This window comes from Octopus bimaculoides, chromosome 5 (assembly GCF_046866305.1).
Source record: "Octopus bimaculoides isolate indiv1 chromosome 5, ASM4686630v1, whole genome shotgun sequence".
Classification (NCBI taxonomy): domain Eukaryota; kingdom Metazoa; phylum Mollusca; class Cephalopoda; order Octopoda; family Octopodidae; genus Octopus; species Octopus bimaculoides.
The window spans coordinates 87,402,076-87,425,277 of record NC_142932.1 but is presented as its reverse complement, the minus strand read 5'-3'; the positions used below and the strand labels follow the sequence as shown (position 1 = coordinate 87,425,277).

Genomic DNA, 23,202 nt, shown 5'->3' with positions numbered 1-23,202 from the left:
TTGTCCGACTTATAGGAAACTGTAAGCGGCTAGATATTTCCTGAATTATACAGAACCAATTTTTGGTGTATTTCTTTCAGCTCTCAACAAAACTGCAGATACGAGCGTTCTGCTCTGTAATTTTAAGAGAAAACTGTAAAAAGATATTATTTCTATTTCAGGTTGGTCAGACGGTAACATTATTTGGCTGTCATATGATGGCTGTATGTGTTAGGGACAAGTTTGGTTGGAGTAATATAGAGTACCATGAACTACCAGGATGTAGCCCACGAGAATCATGCCATCTTGTCAACGAAAGTTATGAATGCATTGGTAGGTTTCATTTTATGTAATCTCCCAGGGAGAAATGTTTAGGTGGAATGGTCGAATGTAAAAGATATTGAACCTGTAACCTTATAGTTCTCCAGTTCAAATCTACTACAGGCGTATATGTATATCACTGTGCATATTAGCACAATATTTTATAGTACGCATGTCAGTTCATTAATTCATTTAGCTGTTTGGGAGGAGAAACCAAAACGTGTGAAACTCTAATCTTCCAAAATCTAGAATCTCAATTAAGAGAACACTTATATTTGATTCCTTTAATGCAGTGGTTCTCAATCATATAATTTTGTGGGGAGGGGGCACGCAACAAAATGATAAATTGGGGGTCCACAATAGTATTTCAAGTACCCCTGCCAAAATTTTGCATTAGACGTATGTATTGCTATGTATTTCAAGAAACATTTAGATTTCTTTCTCTAACATTTTACATAGTTGAACCTATTCAAAGGAATGTTTGAGAAACAAAATTGGAATTTTGAAAGAAGTTTCTATAAAACTAGTTTTTAAAATTCGAATAGCTATTGGATGGGATCCATCAGAATAAAATAATAGTCAAAGGGGTCCATAGATAAAAAATGGTTGAGACCCCCTGCTTTAATGGAACTAAATATTTTCCATTCTATTAGATTTAGAAAATATATTATGCCAGATCTGAATTGTCATTAAGAGGGTCTTTGGACATTAATGAAAGCAAGTACGTGAGCCTATTCATGTTTTATATAATGAAATAATTATATTAAAATTTTCAAGGAGAATTTCAAGTTTTGAAGTAATATTACATTTAAATAATCTACTAAAGAACTAATACATTTTGTAGTGTGTGTGTGTGTGTGTGTGTGTGTGTGTGTGTGTGTGTGTGTGTGTGTGTGTGTGTGTGTGTGTGTGTGTGTGTGTGTGTGTGTGTGTCTATGTGTGTGTGTGTGAGAGAGAAAGAGAGACTGTGTGCCCGTGTAAATGTACGTATGTGTGTGTGTATGTGTGTGGCATCTGCTTTAAGAAAATCTCTTAGAAATATTATTTTTTAAAAATTGTAAATAATCTGTCGATAACGCCTTCTTTTATTTGAATTAGATGGCATTCTTTTCAATTAGACTGATATTTCGATAAACCTGAAACATGATAGAACAGAGAAACAATAGCGATGAAATAAGATTTGAAACTATGCTGTTGGAGTGACTACATGGAAAGAGTAGATCACGTCATGTAGTCGTCTTCAATACCTTGGGGTCTATCTTAAATGCATGTCATTCTTAAATGCATATCTATCTTAAATGCATATCAATATTTCATTTTCAGTTCATTGTGGAGGTGAAGTATGTCATGAAAATGCTACATGTGAAGAAAACAAATGTAGATGCCATGTAGGACTGTATGGTGATGGAGTTACAACATGTAGAAGTAAGTTCATTTTGTTGTTTTTGCTTTCAGAGGTATTGTAATCCATTGAGGCGGATCAAATCACGGATCATATCACGTGATGGATCAAACTCATAGTATTGCCCCCAATACATTAAAACTCGTTGTTATTTCTTCATTATGGACGCATGAATGAATGCATGGTTAAGAAGTTTCTGTAGAAACTACTTGAGTTTGTGTTCAATCCCACTGCATGACAGCTTGGACAAATATCTTCGGCGCAACTAAAGTCTATTTCAAGTTTAAATTCTGCTGTGAGTGTTTTTTATTCTGACAGGGTCGAGCAAACATCAGTTGAGTATTGAGTGAGATTGATTAAGTCAATAGACACCAGTCACAGTATTTGAGGACATATATTTCTTATAAACACTGTCATATTTCTGAAAATTAGGTCTTTGGATTAACTTATACCATATTCCTGTCAATAACAAGTGTTATTATCAAGAATAACGGGTATATGGCGTAGTGGTTAAGAGCGCGGGCTACTAATCCCAAGATTCCGAGTTCGATTCCAAGCAGTGACCTGAATAATAATAATAGTAATAATAATGATAATAATAATAATGATAATGATGATGATGATGATGATGATAACAACAACAACAACAACATCGAAAAATACCTTAGGAATGAGAACCCAAGTTCGAAATTTCCCCAAGACACCTGATGAAGGCTGGAGAGTATATCAGCCGAAACGTTGTGTTAACAACAAACAAGATGAGGACAAATATCCGTCAAATGTAAATAATGTAAATAATGTACAAGAATGTTACACACTCCAAGTTTAGTTCATCTTGTGTAACAAAAGAGAGAAACATTTATTTGATACCAAAATATGATGTTAAAGATAATAACTATTTTAACCAGCCACATTGTTAATTTTCAATAGTATATATTTTCTTTGTTGCCGTTTTTCTTCTCACAGGCACCCTAGGTGTATGTTCCTGTCTGGTGTCTGGATTATCTCGTTACCGAACATACGACGGTCAGATGATCCACTACCTCTCTACATGTCCTGTAGAATTAACAACAACTGTTGGTCAGAGTGATGACACAAAGCTGTCTGTCTACTCCACTACGCTGTTCAGTAATGAACTCATGCTGTCATTTGGAACACGGCGCTACAGGACGGCGAATGTCACAATAAATGGACTGAATATTTATATGGACACGAGTGGTAAAGCTTATGTAAGTGCCTCAAGTGATATTATATCATATGTTATAGTGTTATCAAGTAAAATTATATCATATTTTATGACAATATATTTTGTATTTTCTGTTTAGATGTGGTTATGTGGTTAAGTAGATGGCTTCCTTAACACATGGTTTTGGTTTCAATCCCACTTTGTGGCATCTTGAGCAAGTGTCTTCTACTATATCCCTAGGCTGACCAAAGCCTTGAGAGTGGATTTGGTAGATGGAAATTGAAAGTTCTCCGTATATGTATGTATGTATGTATGTATGTATGTATGTACATGTGTGCGTATGTGTGTGAGAGTGCGTATGTTTGTGCTCCTTGCCTTGACATCTCGTGATTATTGTAAATGAATGTTTTCATTCATTTCTAATATTTGGCAAAAACATTTCTGGTCACAGCGAAATATTAGGTTGTCAAGAAACTTCATGCGGAATTTTTAATTTTGGTTTTAAATGATGTATTTTCAAATTAATTTTCGTTAAATTACTTTGACTTTATATATCATTTTAAAGCCCGTTTTTCGCTCTATCTAATCGTGTTACTCTTTTTCTTTTTGAATAATTAGGCCATTTTTTTCCGGAACGTTGAATACAACATGGACAAAAAGCAAATTCGCACAATTTTCTTATTCCAGTTCAAGCTAGGCCGAAAAGCTGCTGAAACAGCTCGCGATATCAACGATGTGTTTGGCCCAGGAACCACTAATGAACGTACAGCACAATGGTGGTTCAAGAAATTTCGTAGCGGTGACGAGAGTCTTGAAGATGATAAGCGTAGTGGTCGGCCATCGGATGTTGACAACTATCAACTAAGAGCCTTAGTCGAAGCCAATCCACGCACAACTGTTCGAGAGCTTGCTTCTGAATTAGACGTAACATATACGACAATTTCCTACCACTTGAAAGAGATTGGTAAAACAAAAATACTTGAGAAATGGGTACCGCTCAAATTGAACGACAAAAAAAAAACGCCATTTCGAAGTGTTGTCTTCCCTTCTTTTACGCAACAAGAACAACCCATTTCTCGACCGGATTGTGACTTGCGATGAAAAGTGGATTCTTTACGACAACCGGCGACGCTCAGCTCAGTGGTTGAACACCGACGAAGCTCCACGGCACTTCCCAAAGCCAAAGTTGCACCAAAAGAAGGTCATGGTGATTGTTTGGTGGTCTGCGACCGGTCTCATCTATCACAGTTTTTTGGATCCAGGCGAAACCATTACGGCGGAGTACTGTCAGCAAATGGATGAAATGCATAAGAAACTCCAACAACAACAGCCAGCATTGATCAATAGAAAAGGACCAATTCTTCTACACGACAACGCTCGGCCGCATGTCGCACAACTGACCCTGCAGAAGTTGAACGAATTGGGCTATGAAACTCTGTCTCATCCGCCATACTCACCAGGCCTCTCGCTTACCGACTACCACTTTTTCAAGCATCTCGACAACTCCCTGCGTGAGAAATGCTTCAAAAACCAAGATGATGCCAAACACGCCTTCAACGACTTCATCGCTACCAGAACGCAAGATTTTTACGTTACTGGCATAAATAAACTTGTTTCGCGTTGGCAAAAGTGTGTTGATTCTGATAGTGTTTATTTCGATGAATAAAGTTTCGTTTGAGCCAAGATATGTGCATCTGAATTTAAAGGTTAAAAACCGCAAGAACTTTCTTGACAACCTAATATTACCTTGCTTGGAAACAGGTAAGGATAGGCGATAGAAAGGGCATCTGGCTGTAGAAAATCTGCCTTATCAACCTTTGCTCGACCCATGCATGCTCGAAAAAGTGGACGTTAAGATGATGATGATGATGATGATGATGATGATGATGATGATGATGATGTTGGTGGTGGTGGTGGTGGTGGTGGTGGTTGTCGTCGTCGTCGTGGTAATGGTGGTGTCTCATTAAACAAGTACTATCAACAAGTATTCTTGAAGGATGCTTAAATTAAGTTCAGTTGTTATTTCTCATGTAACTATGATGCCATAGTTTACTGTTGTTTAAATTGTTACTAAACCCTTTTACAACTGCAATATCATTGATATTTATGGTTTTAGTGTTTGCAGAAAATGATTGGGTTCCTGACCTTCACAAGACTTCCAAAATTACTTTTGCATGTAATTTTCAGATGGCCCCAGCTACAAGACAATGGCTTTTGTGTAGGAAAATCATGGGTTGTAAAAGAATTCCAAGGGGTAAACTTCTGAAGGAAGAAGGATTGGGTGTAGGGTAGGTACTAGGGCAGGGCACACCCAACAGGACTGGTGAGAAGAAGAGGTATGCTAGCGGAGGGGAGGAAGTTAACAAGTTGTTAGGTAGAATGATATGTCACACCATAATATCAATGGGTAGAGGAATATATCACACAGTGATATCGCTGTTGCTATAGGATAGCTGTTGTGACACAGATATATTTTCTCAAGAATCACGTATTAAGTCTATATTTTAATTTACACAACATATAATGTATCTTCTACCATTGTACTCAATGTTCTATTGGTATGAAGAATGAAGATCATGATGAAGAACACATATGCACCCCCCCCACACACACACACACAAGCACACACACAAGCACACACTCACACTCACACGCACACACACACACACACGAACAAACACCCCCCCACACACACACACTCACACATACACACACACGCACTCATGTGTCTCGAACAGGGACTTTTATCTGTTTGTCTTGCACTATTCAGGTGAACGACGTGAAGATAACGTTACCTTTCAAAGACAATCAAATCAATGTGAGTATAAGCTACACAGCAGGATGGATAACAATCTGCTCAGAAGATGGAGTGACAGTCAGTTATGACAGCAAACATCGAATTAAGATGTTCTTACCAAAGGAATACCGAGGTAAACTGACTGGCATCTGTGGAAACTGTAACGGTGTACATGACGAGCTCAAAACTAGACATGGCGTAACTACGACGAATTCTGAAATCATTGGCAATAGCTATTCACTGAATACTTCACAGTAAGTTCAATTTCTCCTTTGTAAACTTTACTTGTCCAGCAAATCAAATAAATGTAAATGTTCACTTTAGAAGTAAATTACCTCTACTGTGGTCATCTCGCTTGTAACCAGTTTTGGAAATAAACCGGGATTGCATCTTGTATAAGCTAATTCACTTCCTAATAAGTTGCACTATATATAACTCAGTGACTTTCATAACCAAGTCTGTCAATTTCTTACTACTATAGTTGCTTTTCTCAATAGCATCACCATGATGAAAATACTGCTCTGCCAATTACTACACTAGATTATTGGCTATGCGACTTAACTAATGCAACATGGGATAGCTGGGATATTTGGAACAGTGCCGTAACGTACAGTTCGGGGGCTGGTATAGATCTTGATACCAAAGTTTGATGCCAACCCCCTCCAAGATCTTCCACATGTTTATTACTGCATATATTTCCCATCTTCATTCCAGGGAGTAGAGTCGTAACTTTCAATCTTTCCAGTAGCTCAGCTCTTCCATTGATGTAATCTTCTTGATGTAACACCGTTGAACCGCCTCAAGTTCTGTTATTAACTTGACGCTCTAAGGTGACCACAGTTGAGAGCAATATTCCAGACGGCGGAGTACAAATGTCCTCCATAGAACCAGCATAGTTTCCTGGTCCCTTGTTCTGAAGACTCTCAGAATCCATCTGGCCATGAAACGAAGTATCGTTACTCACATCAATCCCCAGAGCATGCACTGTAGGTGACTCTGAGATTACCGCTCCTTTATATATGTATATGTATATATACATATGTGTGTGTGTGTGTCTGTGTGTGTGTGTGTGTGTTCTCCACAACCACTTGACAACCGGTGTTGTGTTTAAGTCCCTGTAACTTAGCGGTTCGGTAAAAGATGCTGATACAATATGTATATACGACAGACTTCTTTCAGTTTCCGTCTACCAAATCCACTCACAAAGATTTGGTCGGCTTGAGGATATACTAGAAGACACTTGCCCAAGGTGACACGCGGTGGGACTGAACTCGGAACTATGCGGTTCTGAAGCAAACTTCTTACCACACAGTCAAGCCTGCAGAATTATCATAAAATTGCATATCAGATTAACAGACTGGTCATCTTATTTCTACGTGTCTTTTATTGTCTGTAAACTGTATGATTAGTCACACTATAATAAAATGTATGCTTTAGCATAATTAACTGGGACTACAAAACAACACTAATAACTGTGTATAGTAACAAAGATGTAATCAAGGGGTTTTATTTATATTTGTACACTGGCCCAAACATAACAAAATATTAGTTGTTTTTCTTTGTTTTTCTTTACCAGTTCTTGCGGGCCAGTATCTATCAAGAAATGCGAAAGAGGTGTTAAACGCTGTGAACTCATGCGATCGGGAATGTTTGCAGACTGTCATCCTTATTTAGATGATGGTCTTGTACAAAGTTACTATGATTCGTGTATGCATATGACCTGTGCATTTAGATCCTACACCGACTACATGGATAAGCTAACTTGTGCTGCACTGGAGAGCTTAGACACTGAATGCATGAGCCGTGGTTATATCGTGGAATGGAGATCACAGCGACTGTGCCGTAAGTATTTCAGCTTTAAAAGATTATTGTTGCTGCTATTAAAACAAAAATATGTTTTGGGTGCGAAATATCGCTTAAAAGAGTGAGAGGACTTCTTGCCAAACTGATTTTCCTTAGCCAAAAGTTTCAAAGATGTCCCAACATCCTATAGATATATACACGGCTGTAGTGTCACAACACAGCACCGTTTGACAACATCTCTGATACGTCAATGTATGGTACCACCATTTCATACTATTCTTTTTTGTAATTAGATTAATCATATATTTTTAGACTGACTTAGGGCATACAGCATATTGTTGTTGTTGGCACTCCGTCGCTTACGACGTCGAGGGTCCCAGTTGATTCGATCAATGGAACAGCCTGCTCGTGAAATTAACGTGCAAGTGGCCGAGCACTCCACAGACACATGTACCCTTAACGTAGTTCTCGGGGATATTCAGCGTGACACAGTGTGACAAGGCTGACACTTTGAATTACAGGCACAACAGAAACAGGAAGTAAGAGTGAGAGAAAGTTGTGGTGGAAGAGTACAGCAGGGTTCGCCACCATCCCCTGCCGGAGCCACGTGGAGCTTTTGGTGTTTTCGCTCAATAAACACTCACAACGCCCGGTCTGGGAATTGAAACCGCGATCCTATTACCGCGAGTCCGCTGCCCTAACCACTGGGCCATTGCGCCTCCACATACAGCATATATGGCCACTATGAATCGTCAGGCTACCTTTAGTGCCCCAACCTGAAAATCCTGATTTAAAAGTTATAGTTATGTTTATGTGGATTTTGTATATTATTTATTTAAAATGTAGCAAATAAGTAAACAAGGTAAAACTTATAAAATTATTTTAAATCAATGGGCTATAAAATAAAAGGATATAAAAGAAATAAACTATAAAAATATTATTTAAAAAAACCGACAATATCTTTCTTTATATGCTAAAAAAAAATCTAAAATACATCAAAATTAAAAGTTAGAGATTGGACACTTAATGCAACTTAACAAATAACTATTTTAAGCGAAATAGACTCAATTAGATGCATAACTTTCGCTTTTTGAGTACATAGCATTGTTGAAATATAAAAATGATGCGAATATGATATGAAAGAAAGAAATATTAATGAATATTAAAAGTTATTTTTTGAAAGAACCAGGAATCATCTGAGTGAACTCACGGAGCAAAAGATCCGTAACTCAACGGAAGAAGATCGCCGAGTAAAAGCGGTTGGATTTGCCCACCAAAGACAATAGAAACAAGGACTCGAGCGCCCTCTGTCTTAGAAGAATTCTTGAGTGCTGATCAGAGAAAATCGTCCTTCTTCCTGTGTTCTGCTGCTGACCTCTTGCCAACCACAAATAACGTTAAAATATGGAGCAAAGAGGAAGACCCCTTCTTGCAAGCAGTGTAGAGGAACTCTTTGCACTCCAAACCATATTTTGACCGGATTCCTTAAAGCGCAGGGAGAAGACCAATACAAGTGGAAATACGACACGGTCCTGACAGAATTCACTAACTGGACTACCTCCAGAAGGTTAAGGCCAACGAAGAGCAGTTATTACTTCCCAAGAGTATCATATTCCTAAGGTGACAAGGCTCTTGCAGCGAAAGCAACGGAAGAGGACTTTTTAAAAAATATTTTGCATCCAGCCTCAAACTAGGAGATGCAGATAAACCTGAAGAGTAGACTCGTCTTATCAGAGGAGAATGCAATGACATCACTCTGACCAGACATGTTCCTACTATCTAGCAGTGCAAAAACACTCATCGTAGTGGAATTCACATTGACTTGACATTTCCCACCACCTGAAGTAAACCAAACATAAGAACTTGGTCGATCAGGTGTTTGCCAAGCATGCGGCTTCACTCTCTGTTGAAATGGGCAGGTTTCTAACTAGATCGGGGCGCTATTTCCTCAGGAAGATCGGTTTGGAACACAAACACCTGAAAAAGCCACCAACTATCATGATAATTAGCCAAGAAATCATTACTACATTAGATGCATTGAGCAAGAAGTTGTAATTAATTACAAATCTACCGATTAGATCATTTCAACAAGTCTACCAGGGGCGACAACTCTAAAACTCAAATCAAAAAGTTGACAACACTGAACTCTTAATTGCTATAGCATAACATGTATAATACACAAACACCTGAAGAAAGCCACTAACTATCATAATAATTAGCCAAGAAATCACTACTACATTAGATGCATTGAGCAAGAAGCTGTAATTAATTACAAATCTACCGATTAGATCACTATTTAAATTTCAACAAGTCTACCAGGGGAGACAACTCTAAAACTCAAATCAAAAGGTTGACAACACTGAAATCTCAATTGCTATAGCATAACGATGTATAATACACTTTTTCTCCACCGTATAAAGATGTGTATAATACATGGTATTAGATAGTGATATTCTGTTCCAACTCGCTAAGACAATTTTTGGAGCATACACGTATTATATATAAAGGTCGGTGGCCGAGTACTTAAGATGATACACTCTCGATCTTGCAATCGAGGATTTGGTTCTCAGACCAGCGGTGTGTTGTGTTCTTGGTTGAAATACTTCCTTTCACGGCGATAGATGGGTAACCCTGCGACGGACTAGCGTTCAGCTCAGTGGGTATATTGGCCTACCTGTCTGGCCAACGGAACGGTATCCTTCGCATTGTTGTAACTTTCAAATGATACCGTTCCGTTGGCCAGACAGGTAGGCAATAATGTATAACAACATCGATAGTCTAATCGATACAGTGATTATACATGTTAGTATAATATTAAACATGGACTTTTACAGTAATTAAGAATGGAAATAGACATGCAGTGACGGGGGGGGGGAATAAATCTGTTTCTGTATCGTGCAGAGGTAACAAATGGTCTTAACTTGATGATGATGATGATGATGACGACGACGACATCAGTGACAAATATGATTATTTCAGTTTTCCAGACCTCTTCAAACAACAATAGTTCCTGTTAGATTCATAGAGAAGAATTATCATATGTATGTACAGTAATGCACAAAAGTAGATGTAAAATATGATGTCCAAGTCAAAATAGCCAAAACCGCCATCGACCATTTTTTTTTTTTTTTTTTTTTACTAAACAAATTTCTGATCTTGTTCTATTTCTGTTTCAGCTGTAAGTTGTTGTAGACCAATGATGTATAACCAACACGTTAATGAAACAGAAGAAAGTTGTGTTCCCTCACTAGAAGTCTGTCCAATAAGACCTGTAGATGGTTGTACATGTGCTGAAGGATATGTATTAGATAATAACAAATGTGTTCTCCCTCGAGACTGTGGCTGTTGGTACAACAATTCTCTCTATATTCAGGTAATGGGCCAGTATATTTTTACTTTATATTTCCATTATATAATTATTTAGGTACAGAACAAGACACTCTATAGTCAACTTTTGAAAGGGAAATTAAAATCACCCCTTCTCTCTGGAAATTCAAGTGCAAATAGGACAAGTGCAAATAGCTTCTCAGGCCTTGCCATACCGTGGTTGAAGTGAAGTCCAAAGTTCAGCAGAACAGAGGTAGTACAGACAGTGTTAAATACTCCCTACAGTTGTGTGATGGCTGCAATAGGTTTGATAATGCCATTGTTCTTGGTTGCTGTTTTATTAGTGTTTCACTATCAGGATCTTGGAGATGCTGAAATGCACCAACCTCTCTCACTGCCAGGTGATTCAGTATAATGTCACTACACTGGCTAGAACCGAAGTTGCAACAGATCAGATCCTCCTCAGCATCCTTCAGGGTGGCTTTGCCAAATTTAGTATATAAAAAGTAGGAGTTACAACCACTTGATGCCCTATTTCTGCTATATAAAGGATTTCATGGTAGTCTGAGTTGGCCTTGGTCTCAATTTGATGATGATGATGATGATGATGATGATGATGACGACGATGACGACAATAACATCAATGACAACAATGACTATGACTCAGCAATGATGATAATGGCGATGATGATGATGTGGCAACAGTGAGGATGATGAGCTATTTAAAAAATCAATGGAAATATATTTTCCTTGGTTTGATAAAAACATCGACTGCCATCAATAACATCATACAGCAACTTTTGACGTTTTGCTCTCTGTTGAATAATCTATTGACCACATTATGTTGCTTTTTGTGATAACCAGCTGACACAGATTCAAAGATTTATGTATCACAGAACACAACAAAATAGGCAGTGATTTAGTGTGATGCCCATAAACTAATTTTGATTTAAACTTGGGAGTGGCAAGGTAAAAGATCATAATTAGTGAGTTATTATGGTTCATATCTTCATATTAGGGCCATGGTGCATTGCTAACAGTAACAGTTAATACTCATTTGTTCTAGCTATATATACTGTAAATAGATAACACATAGAGATGCACTTCTCTACTTTAGATATCATATAGGGATGCACTCCTACTCTTCAGAAACCATATAGAGATAAGTGCTCTTTAAGCAGCACTAGAAGCACAAATTAAGGAATGTTTCATTAGCTCACCATTCTGTATCCCAATTTCAGCAGTACATCATCATAATCATCATTTAACGCCTGTTGTTCATGATGGCATGGGCTGGACTGTTTGACCAGGGCTGTTTGACCAGGGCTGTTTGACCAGGGCTGTTTGACCAGGGCTGTTTGACCAGGGCTGTTTGACCAGGGCTGTTTGACCAGGGCTGTTTGACCAGGGCTGTTTGACCAGGGCTGTTTGACCAGGGCTGTTTGACCAGGGCTGTTTGACCAGGGCTGTTTGACCAGGGCTGTTTGACCAGGGCTGTTTGACCAGGGCTGTTTGACCAGGACTGGCAAGCTGGAAAGCTGCATCAGACTCCAGTCTCATTTGACATGGTTTTCTATGGCTGGATGCCCTTCCTAATGCCAACCACTCTGAGAGTGTAGTGGGTACTTTTATGTGCCACTGGCACAGGTGCCATTCATGTGAAACCAGTATCTACCATGACTGCAATTTTGCTTGGCTTGATGGGTCTTCTTCTCAAGCACAACATAATGCCAAACGTCTTGGTCATTGCCTCTGTGAGGCCCAAGACTCAAAAGGAACCCAGCCACTTTGTCTCCATGAGGCCCAATGCTCAAAAGGAACTCAGTCACTTTGCCTCCGTGAGGCCTAACACTTGAAAGGTGCTCTTTATGTGCCATCAGTACAAGTCTCAGTTGCATGACACCAGCATCAGCCATGACTATAACTTCACTTAGCTTGACTGGTCTTCTGAAGCACAGCATATTACCAAAGGTCTCAGTCACTAGTCATTGCCTCTGTGAGGTTCAAAATTCATGCTTCATCACCTCATTCCATGTCTTCCTGGGTCTACCTCTGCCACAGGTTCCCTTCACAGTTACAGATCAGCACTTTTTTACACAGCTATTCTCATCCATACACATCACATGACCATATTAGTGCAGTTGTCTCTCTTGCACACCACATCCGATGCGTCTTATACCTAACTTTTCTATCAAGATGCTTACACTCTGTCAAACATGAATACTGACATTGCACATCCAGCAAAGCATACTGGCTTCATTTCTTTCAAACCTATGCATTTCCTTAGCTGTCACAGCCCATGTTTCACTGCCATGTAGCATAGCTGTTTGCACACAGGTGTCATACAATCTCCCGTTCACTCTGAGAGGTAGGCCCTTTGTTGCCAGTAGAGGTAGGAGCTCTCTGAACTTTGCCCAGCCTAATCTTATTCTCACAGCTATACTCTTGGAGCATCCATCTCCACTACTATCTTGGTCACCTAGATTCATATTCAAGAAAAAAGTTTTTAGAGCACTAAAACCTATGGGAAGCCCAACATATAGAACCCAAGGTCTTCTTTTTAATCATTTTTGGGGGAAAAAGTGCATTCTATATGCCAGCAACTACACTAATAATTGAAAGAAATGCAAGTATGCACAAATCTAAAGAATTTGTTGAAATATTGTCATATGTTTAAATGTCAATTCTACATGTTTTATTATTCCTAGCTTGGTGAAACAATACATTTACCCGGTTGTAATACAATGGTCCAATGTCGTAAGGTTGCAACAGGCAAAAGAAATCTTGTAATAACGAATTTACCTGACGGCTGTGGTAACAACTCTATGTGCATTCTAAAAGACCACAAATACCAATGTATATGTGAAGAAGGATTTGCTCGCAATAAGAATGACACATTCTGTCTTAAAATACCAGGTAAACCATTAAATATTGATTAATAACTTGCTCTCTTCAGCAACTGGCTAATATAATAGGATCCAGTTATTTAAAACAGAATATTTACATCATTTAGGATTGCATGTAAAAATTTGTAGATATTAAAAAAAAAATTCTGTGATATTAGGTCTGATTAATGAGTAAAAGAAATATAATTTTAATATTCTTTGCCTATCATCACCGAAGAAAATATGACACTTGTAGTTTTTATAGATGATATCTGGTGTTCATGTGCAAGAAATTAAAGCTTAATCTCCTATAAATCACACAATGCAATCTTGAAAAAAAAGGATTGAAAGTAATCCTTAGATACACTGTATCTAAAAAAAATGACTGTCTTTGGTCAGTAAGCTTTATTTCCTCTTTGCTTCTATCTAGAAATCAAAGCAAGTTATTACTATTTCCTTCAAACATTGTTTTGTAACCTGGACATCAATGTTTTGAAAATGACTTATTTTCCATTGCATTTCAGACAGTTTCAAAACTGAGGTGTTGAAACAGAAATAATGTTATAACAAATATTCTGCTCACTACCACAGATTTGCATGTCAGTAGCTTGATCTTAACCACTTAAGTATGTCCTGTAGTGACTGACAATATATGCATCTCTGATCATGAGCGGGAGTAGTGTGGGAGCATTATACCCATGTGTTGAGAGGGATTCTTTGATGTTTGAATAAATATAACAAAAGTGGAAAGTATTTTTCATACTTTCTAGGAGTAAGTAAATAGGAAATAACAGTTGTTACCTAAGGACAAAAATCGTGTTACATAGTGTTATTTACATATTTCACAAAGTAATTGGATGTGTACAAGCTCATTAATGAGTTTATTTATCCTTTTATTACCTGAGTTTCTCAATGAATATTTTACAACATAACCACTTCATATATCTTGCACTTAACTTTTTCTGGGGTTCACTAAAAATGCAAAAGCATATATCCACAATTTTGATATTTACAGAATTTCTGTTATAATTTGTTTGTTGGTTTTTGTCAAACTCTATTTAAAATGTCCATATGAAATAAGTTGTACTTCTGAGCATTAAGTGCTGCAGCAGTATAGTGTACTACTTAAGTAGAATACTCAACTTTTGTTACTTCTCTTTGTTGCTCACTTTTTCCTTTTCTTTCTCTCCCAAGACACAAAACTGTTACAAAATGACTGTTATATCTTTTACTTATTTCAGTCATTAGACTTCGGCCATACTGGGGCAGTTTTTAGTCAAGTGAATTGACCCCAGGATTTTTTTTAAGCCTGGTACTTAATCTATCAGTCTCTTTTCTGACAAACTGCTAAGTTATGGGGATGTGAACATGCCAACACCTGTTGTCAACTGGAAGTGGGGAACAAACACACACACACACACATGACGGGCTTCTTTCAGTTTCCATCTGCCAAATCCACTCACAAGTCTTTGGTTGGCCTATCTTCTTACCACACAACCATGCCTATAATATTTGCATTTAAAATTATTAGTCAGAGTTTTTTTTTAAACCAGAAATATACCTGAGTCAATGTGTTTACATGAATTTGTACATATCTACATGTTGACAGTGTCTGTTAAATGCAAAAATCTATCACACTGGGATATGTGATGTTATTTGGGAATATGTACTATGTGATAGTATGCATTCCTGTATGACATCACATATCTCAGTGTGGCTTTATACATCCCTGTGCCATTGTACTTACCCTTGTATCCCTCTTCACATCCCTGTTTCACTGTACATATCTATATGCCACCTTCCACATCACTGGATCTCTGTACACACCCTTATCTCACTAAACACATCTTTGTAACCCTCTATAAATCACTGTGTCACAATACCCATTTCTGTATCATTGTACACGTTACTGTGTAACTAAACACATCTCTGTACTACTGTACACGTTCTTGTGCCCTTGTGTACATCCATGTGTCACTGTATGCATCTCTGAATCAGTGTACCCGTCCCTTGTACACATCCGTGTCGCTATCCACATCCCTGTGTCCTTGTACACTTCACTGTGTCATTGTACATATCTCTGAGTCCCTGTACAACGTCCTTGTGTTACTATATACATTACTCAGTCACTGTACTCATTGTTGTGTCACTGTACATATCCTTGTGTTACTGCACACACCTCTGACATTGTACACACCACTTTCTCTCTATACACAACACTGTGTCCATGTACCCAAAAATGTCCCCAATCCCCTGGGAAATCACCTCACGCCAACATAAAGCAAGATAGATAGATAGATAGAAACGGAGAGAGGTAATCTAAGGGAAATAACTTCCAACTAGTCTTTTGTAACTACAGAGTAACTTTCCTTGTTGTGTACACTCGAATTAACAGCAGCTTTCAGAATTACATATTACTTTGACACTCTGTTTTTGCAGATATCAGTTGGTTTTTAGTTTTCATTGGTTCCTGATTTTCGAAATATTTTCCTTCAAAATAGAAAGAGTCACTTTAGTAAGCTCTGAGAGGTTTGTCTGAAAGTTCTCTCAGTGCATGTTAGTCCTAATAAGTTCTTTGCCTTATTTCCCTCAAAGTCCAGTTTCTCCACACAGTTTTTTGTCTTTTCCAATAATTTCCTTTATGCATGTGTGTGTGTGTGTGTGTGTGTGTGTGTGTGTGTGTGTGTGTGTGTGTGTGTGTGTGTGTGTGTGTACTTATGTGTGCATGTTTGTAGGTATACACGAATATATGTGGTGGGGGGGGGGGGTAAAGAAAGGAAAGAAAGATTGAAAATACACTTAGAGTCTTTGAAAAAGATTTATATACATTTACTTAACAAGTTACACAATATCTCAAAATTTTAAAAAATAGTGTGAGATGGAGAGATCTGAAGCTAAGTTGTATTTGTCTCAACTTTGACAAGAGTTTGATCAATTGAGCCCTTTTATGGGGAGAGTATGGCTCAAATTGTCATCAGTTAAAGTTGGCCACAAGTTTAGAGGACCATGTACTTGCATTAAAGATAATTAAACCATAAGTTAAGGCTGTGTTAGGCCAGTTATGATGTCATACAGTAGTAAGAACAACAAGAACACACACACACACACATATTTTGAATGGTGAATTTGTTAACTTTGGCTTGTATTAGATAAGGATAAACAATTTATTACTGTTACTAAATTTTCTTCAGCTAACTTCACATTCCATGACTACCACTGGGATCGATCAGGTATCAGACAAGTATGAAACCTTCAGGGGTGTTTGACCTCATGATTGGCATGAACTGATTAGATTTGGGGATTGATCAGATACCAGACAAGAGTTCTGGATTATTTTTCCAGTTTTTTTACTTAATTTTTGAGAGCAGTCGGGTTCATTCTTAGTATTCTCGCTTGTGAGAGCAGTCGAGTTTATTTCAGATATTCTCATTTTAAAAATCATCTCCAGCTAATTGTTGAGAGGACATTGGTGTTGCCTTGGTGGAGGTTTGCGCTCCCTGAGTGTTTTTGTTATTATTATTATTATTATTATTATTATTATTATTATTATTATTATTATTAAGACAGTTAGCTGGCAGAATCGTTTGCATGCCGGGTGAAATTCTTATAGGTATTTCATCTGTCTTTACATTCTGAGTTCAAATTCCGCTGGGGTTGACTTTGCCTTTCATCCTTTTTGGGTCAATAAACTAAGTACCAGTCAAGCACTGGGGTCAATGTAATCAACTAGTCCCCTCCTCCAAAATGTCAGGCCTTATGCCTAGAGTAGAAAGGGTTATTATTATTATTATTATTATTATTATTATTATTATTAATATCATTGTTGCTACTACTACTACTACTACTGCTAAAACTGTATTCATAATGGTTTTAATTTCTTGTTCAGAATGTGGTGATCAACCAGTGGATGTTGTATTTGTGGTGGATGTCTCTGGCAGTATTAATGTTACCGGACTGAACAGTACCAAACATTTCCTCACACATTTTATTAACTCAACAAACATAGGAAAGAACAACATGCAAATTAGCATCTTGTTGTTCAATGATAAACCTCACAGCTTATTTCAGTTGAACAGATACACAGAGAAAAAACAGATGCTTGATGCTGTCTATAAGATTGGACCACCCGAAGGAACTACTTACCTGGGACGGGCACTTGTGTTTGTTGCTTTGGTCAGTTTGCAAGAGAAAATGGGTGCTAGAGAACATGTGAACCGAGCTGTTGTTATTTTGACAGATGGTGTTCTCCATGATGCGGAGAGAGCTGAAAGATGGGGTGCACTGCTTAGAAGACAAAAGAAAGCGGAACTGTTTGCCATTGGTGTTGGAGAAGCTGACCCAGCACAACTACAAAGATTAACTAGAAACAGAAATAATGTTTTTTATGTCCGAGAATATGTTCAGTTGAATGGAATTATGGATATCTTACTGCAGAGTGTCTGTATGTAAAGAGTATTAACCAAAATATTTTGGATACAGAACAAAAACTGTAATATTTTGTTATATTGGATTTTGAAACTTACATTCAGAAGAGGGGTTTATTTTTACTTTTTTTATCTTTTATTTTTAGTTATAATTAACTTTATAGGATTTGAGATTAATGTGACTATGTATAATATTAAACATTCTATAATATAAAACACTCTATTTATTCTGATATCTGGTTTAAGTAGATCCTCTCTTACATATCAGAGAATAAAATACTAAACTAAAGCAAATCAATCAACTCATTAATCATAATCATCTTAACGACTCTAATCAAAACTATAATATCAAAGCTAACCCATCATTACTAAACTATCGCTAATACTGAAATTATAACCACTCAGTACATGAGATTCAGTTCATCACTAGTAACCATATACTAACAATAACCAGTCAAAAACAATTGTCCTATCTTCAAAGACCACATCTTACCATCATTCTAATCTCCAATCATGCTAACCTAAGCATACAGTAAGTCCCAACATGGTCTTGTTCCTAAAAGCTTCATGCTAACTATATTGACGCTGTAATGATAATAACAAAAATTAATCTTGTCAATTCGAACATTGGCTAAAGAACAGTTTTAATTCATAGCTTGCATTTTGTTTATATATATATATATATATATATATATATATAAAGAATAAAAAGTTTTGAATGGTACAACAATGCACTATAATACAAAAAATGGACTATATACCTGTTATAATTTAGCTATCTATAGTCCGATAATATTTCGGAATACAATTCCTTCTTCAGATATTACCATTCAAAACTTTTTATTCTTTACAAATAATACACAATGCTTCAAGCGAACTACAATATTCTCTTATATATATAAGTTTAACAAAACCTTTACATTTCAGACACAAAGGCACATCCTCAGAAAAAAAACAGTCTGGGAAATGTTTTTCTTCTGACAATGGGCTTTTGTGCCTGATATATAAAGGTTTAACAAAACCTTTGACAATACTTCAAACAAACTACAATGTTCTTATTTCTTTATGCCTGAACCAGGACATGTTTGCTGGAAAGAAATGTTAGCTAGACATTTCCAAGACTATTTTACTTCTGAAGATGGGACTTTGTGCCTGAAATATAAAAGTTTTGTTAAACTTTCCACATTGTCAGAAGCTTTCCTATTTACCTTTTTTCCCTTCTTCGATATATATATATATATATATATATATATATATATATATATATATATATATATCTTAAAGGATAGAGCTCAAAATCAATGCATTGAAGATACTTTATTGCAGCAACAATTATAATAACAGAAACAACCACAATAAGCCAAACCTATGCACATTTCAATAGGGTATCCCGGAAAAATAAACCACATCATCAGATGTCTCGTAAAATATTGTAAAAAATTACAACATATTACAAATTTCTGGATACTCCATCTCATCAGGGTCGCATTATTGCAATAATGCGACCCTGATGAGATGGAGTATCCAGAAATTTGTAATATGTTGTAATTTGTTACAATATTTTACGAGACATCTGATGATGTGGTTTATTTTTCCGGGATACCCTATTGAAATGTGCATAGGTTTGGCTTATTGTGGTTGTTTCTGTTATTATAATTGTTGCTGCAATAAAGTATCTTCAATGCATTGATTTTGAGCTCTATCCTTTAAGAGACATGTATACATATATATATACAAAAACTCAACTGTGAGCTTTTTGCTAAGACTGTTAACAGATACTATATATTTTGTAAAATTTGTTTTATAAAAGTATATATTTAATATATATATATATACACATATATCAGAGCACTATAGTTTTCATGAATATTTTTTAAAGCTAAAACAATGCAAGTTATTAAAAGTTAATAATACAGGTCAATGGTTTGTATACATACCTGATATCTCAATAGTTCAGGGTTACAAACACCCTTCCCATCTTTAGGAAATCTTTTCCTCAAAGATTTCCTGAAAAAAGGGTTCTAACCCTGAAATATTGAAGTGCCAGGTAAGAGTACAAACCACCATATATAGTTAATTTTTTATATCTTGCATTGCTTTGAGTTAAAAAAAAAATGAAAATATTTATATATATATTATTGTATATATGCATATGTGTATGAGTGTATACAGGCATATATGTGTGTGTATATACATATATATATATGTGTGTGTGTGTGTGTGTGTGCGTGTGTGTGTGCGTGTGTGTGTGTGTGTGTGTGTGTGTGTGTGTGTGTGTGTGTGGTTATAATTTTCTTTCCAAACACATAGACACCGTAGAAGTGTTCAAGTCGAACCTGAGGCATTAGATAAGTGTAATGAATACAATAGAAAAAGTTAAAATCAGGCAGACTACAGTTAACACATAGATATATGGGTTTAAGATAAAAATAAGAATTGTCCAAGCTGAAATATATATTGATATATTAGAAATATAAAAATATATGAATACTAAAAATATACATGGACATATAAATATATGGATATATAAACATAATAATAATGGAATATAGAAAAAAACGTTTTTTTTTTTTAATTAAAATATGGTATAGAAAAAATAATAGGCATTAACTCTTTTTAGTGCCTATCATTTTCTCTGTACCCTATTTTGATTTTTTTTAAATCGTTTTTATCTATATTACGTTATTATTTTTAACTACATTCCATTATTATTATGTTTATATATCCTTATATTTATATGTCTATGTATATTTTTAATATTCATATATTTTTATATTTTTGTATCTCTAACATATCAATATATGTTTCAGCTTCGACAATTCTTATCTTTATCTTAATTAAACCCGTATATATATGTGTGTGTGTGTGTGTGTGTGTGTGTGTGTGTGTGTGTTAACCATAGTTTGCCTGATTTGAATTTTTTCTATTGTATCCATTATACTTATATACATATATATATATATGTGTGTATGTATATATATATATATATATATATACACACATACACACACACACACACACACACACACACACACACACACACACACACACACAGAGGGTCTTGCAGGTAAATTGAGACATTTTTTATGATGCATAAGACTGGTTATAAATACTAAAATAACTGTAGTAGACAGATATTATTTTAAAGCAACATTTATTACAACAAAAATATTTATCACTCAATATGGCCACTCTTTTGGGAAATTACTGTCTAATTTTTTTGCAGCTACCACAACTTCCACCTTTTTGATTTTACATGTCACATGCACAGTGCAGGTCTTCAAACTGTTGACACTTGAGTGTCACATACACTGCAAAGCTTACAGATAGGCTGCTGAATTGAAATCTCTATGTTGCTTTGAGGGGAAGGTAAAACTTAACAAACTGCTCCCCCCCTCCGAAGTTGGACTACCTTGATGTTTTTATGATTGTGATAAAATAATGAAAGCAATATGATTGTGATAAAATAATGAAAGCAATATTTACTAAGAAAATGAGCACTACCATACAAAGAAATATTTAGACATAAAATATCATAAAAATTATTAGAATTGGAAATCAAATGTGAAAATATTATCAAGTGGCTAGCAGAAAACCGCCCAGAGGCAGTGTTTCTGCTAGTATGAATAAATGAATAGATAGAAATGTATTCCAAGATTTTTATGTTTTATTATAATGTAAAATACAGATTATTATCTTAATTTTTAATTTATTCTGTTTATCCCATTTTACTTCATTTTATCTCATTTTTGTTTTTACCCCCTTTTAGAACAAATACTGAATTATATACAAATGTATATATACTTAGTATATTTAACTGATGCTTAAACATAAATATATATATAAGAAAATATATACACTTACTGTATACATGTATATGTAGGTCTATGTGTATATATATTAACTTGAATAATACATCTATTAACGGATGGAATATTCAAATTTAAGTAGATACTAACACATATAAACAATTAAATTTGATTAAATATGATTTGATAAACATGTATACATGGATATTTATTAATATCCACTAGTGAGCCAATGAAAATTATATAAATATATTTACTATTTATTATCTATTGTGCATTTTCCTAATTTATTTATTTATTTACTTTATTTTATTACATAATTTTTTTCCCATAAAAACATAACAATATTTTGAATATTCATATATATTTCTAAATATGTTTATTGTATTTTATTTTATTTTATATTTATTTTTACATGCTAGATTTATTTCCTTACTAAATACATACACACAATATATATGAAATAACATCTTAACCCTTACGTTACTGTATTTATTTTGAGATGGTCTGTGTTTCTTTCAATTACTTTAAATATAACAAAGAATTTAGTAAAATATCATTAAGCTAGTGTTAGGAACATGAATTGTGACTAAGGTTTGGTGGAATATTTTAATTCAAAACTTATGAAAACGAGACATTTGTACTCAGAGACAGAGCCAGTTTCAGCCGGGTTGGTAATGAAAGGGTTAAACTTCTTTAGTTCTGAATTTGAATTCCTACAAGTAAGATGTAACCTTTGTTATAATAACAAAACCCTGAAGAGATTCTACCCCTTACAACTTAAATTCTTAACATTGGATTTAACCCAACTGCTTTCATCATCATCATCATCATCGTTTAACGTCCGCTTTCCATGCTAGCATGGGTTGGACGATTTGACTGAGGACTGGTGAAACCGGATGGCAACACCAGGCTCCAGTCTGATTTGGCAGAGTTTCTACAGCTGGATGCCCTTCCTAACGCCAACCACTCAGAGAGTGTAGTGGGTGCTTTTACGTGTCACCCGCACGAAAACGGCCACGCTCGAAATGGTGTCTTTTATGTGCCACCCGCACAAGCCAGTCCAGGGGCACTGGCAACGATCTCGCTCGAAAATCCTACAGGAGCCAGTCAGGCGGTACTGGCAACGGCCACGCTCAAAATGGTGCATCTCATGTGCCACCCGCACAAGAACCAGTCCAGGGGCACTGGCAACGATCTTACTTGGCTTGCCGGGTCTTCTCACGCACAGCCCATTTCCAAAGGTCTCGGTCCGTAGTCATCGCCTCG

The 23,202-nt window shown here is 36.1% G+C and overlaps 1 protein-coding gene across 1 annotated transcript in view; it reads left to right on the top strand.

Moving 5' to 3' along the window:
* Positions 1-18,418, top strand: part of LOC106876067 (uncharacterized) — a 78,067-nt gene extending 59,649 nt beyond the window's left edge. Inside the window, exons 6-13 of the mRNA XM_014924474.3 lie at positions 162-312; positions 1,624-1,725; positions 2,669-2,931; positions 5,659-5,939; positions 7,262-7,527; positions 10,665-10,861; positions 13,524-13,731; positions 17,587-18,418. Of these exons, the coding sequence (XP_014779960.3) occupies positions 162-312; positions 1,624-1,725; positions 2,669-2,931; positions 5,659-5,939; positions 7,262-7,527; positions 10,665-10,861; positions 13,524-13,731; positions 17,587-18,149 (2,031 nt within the window). The 3' untranslated portion in view covers positions 18,150-18,418. The remainder of the gene's footprint in view (positions 1-161; positions 313-1,623; positions 1,726-2,668; positions 2,932-5,658; positions 5,940-7,261; positions 7,528-10,664; positions 10,862-13,523; positions 13,732-17,586) is intronic.
* Positions 18,419-23,202: the final 4,784 nt, after the last annotated feature.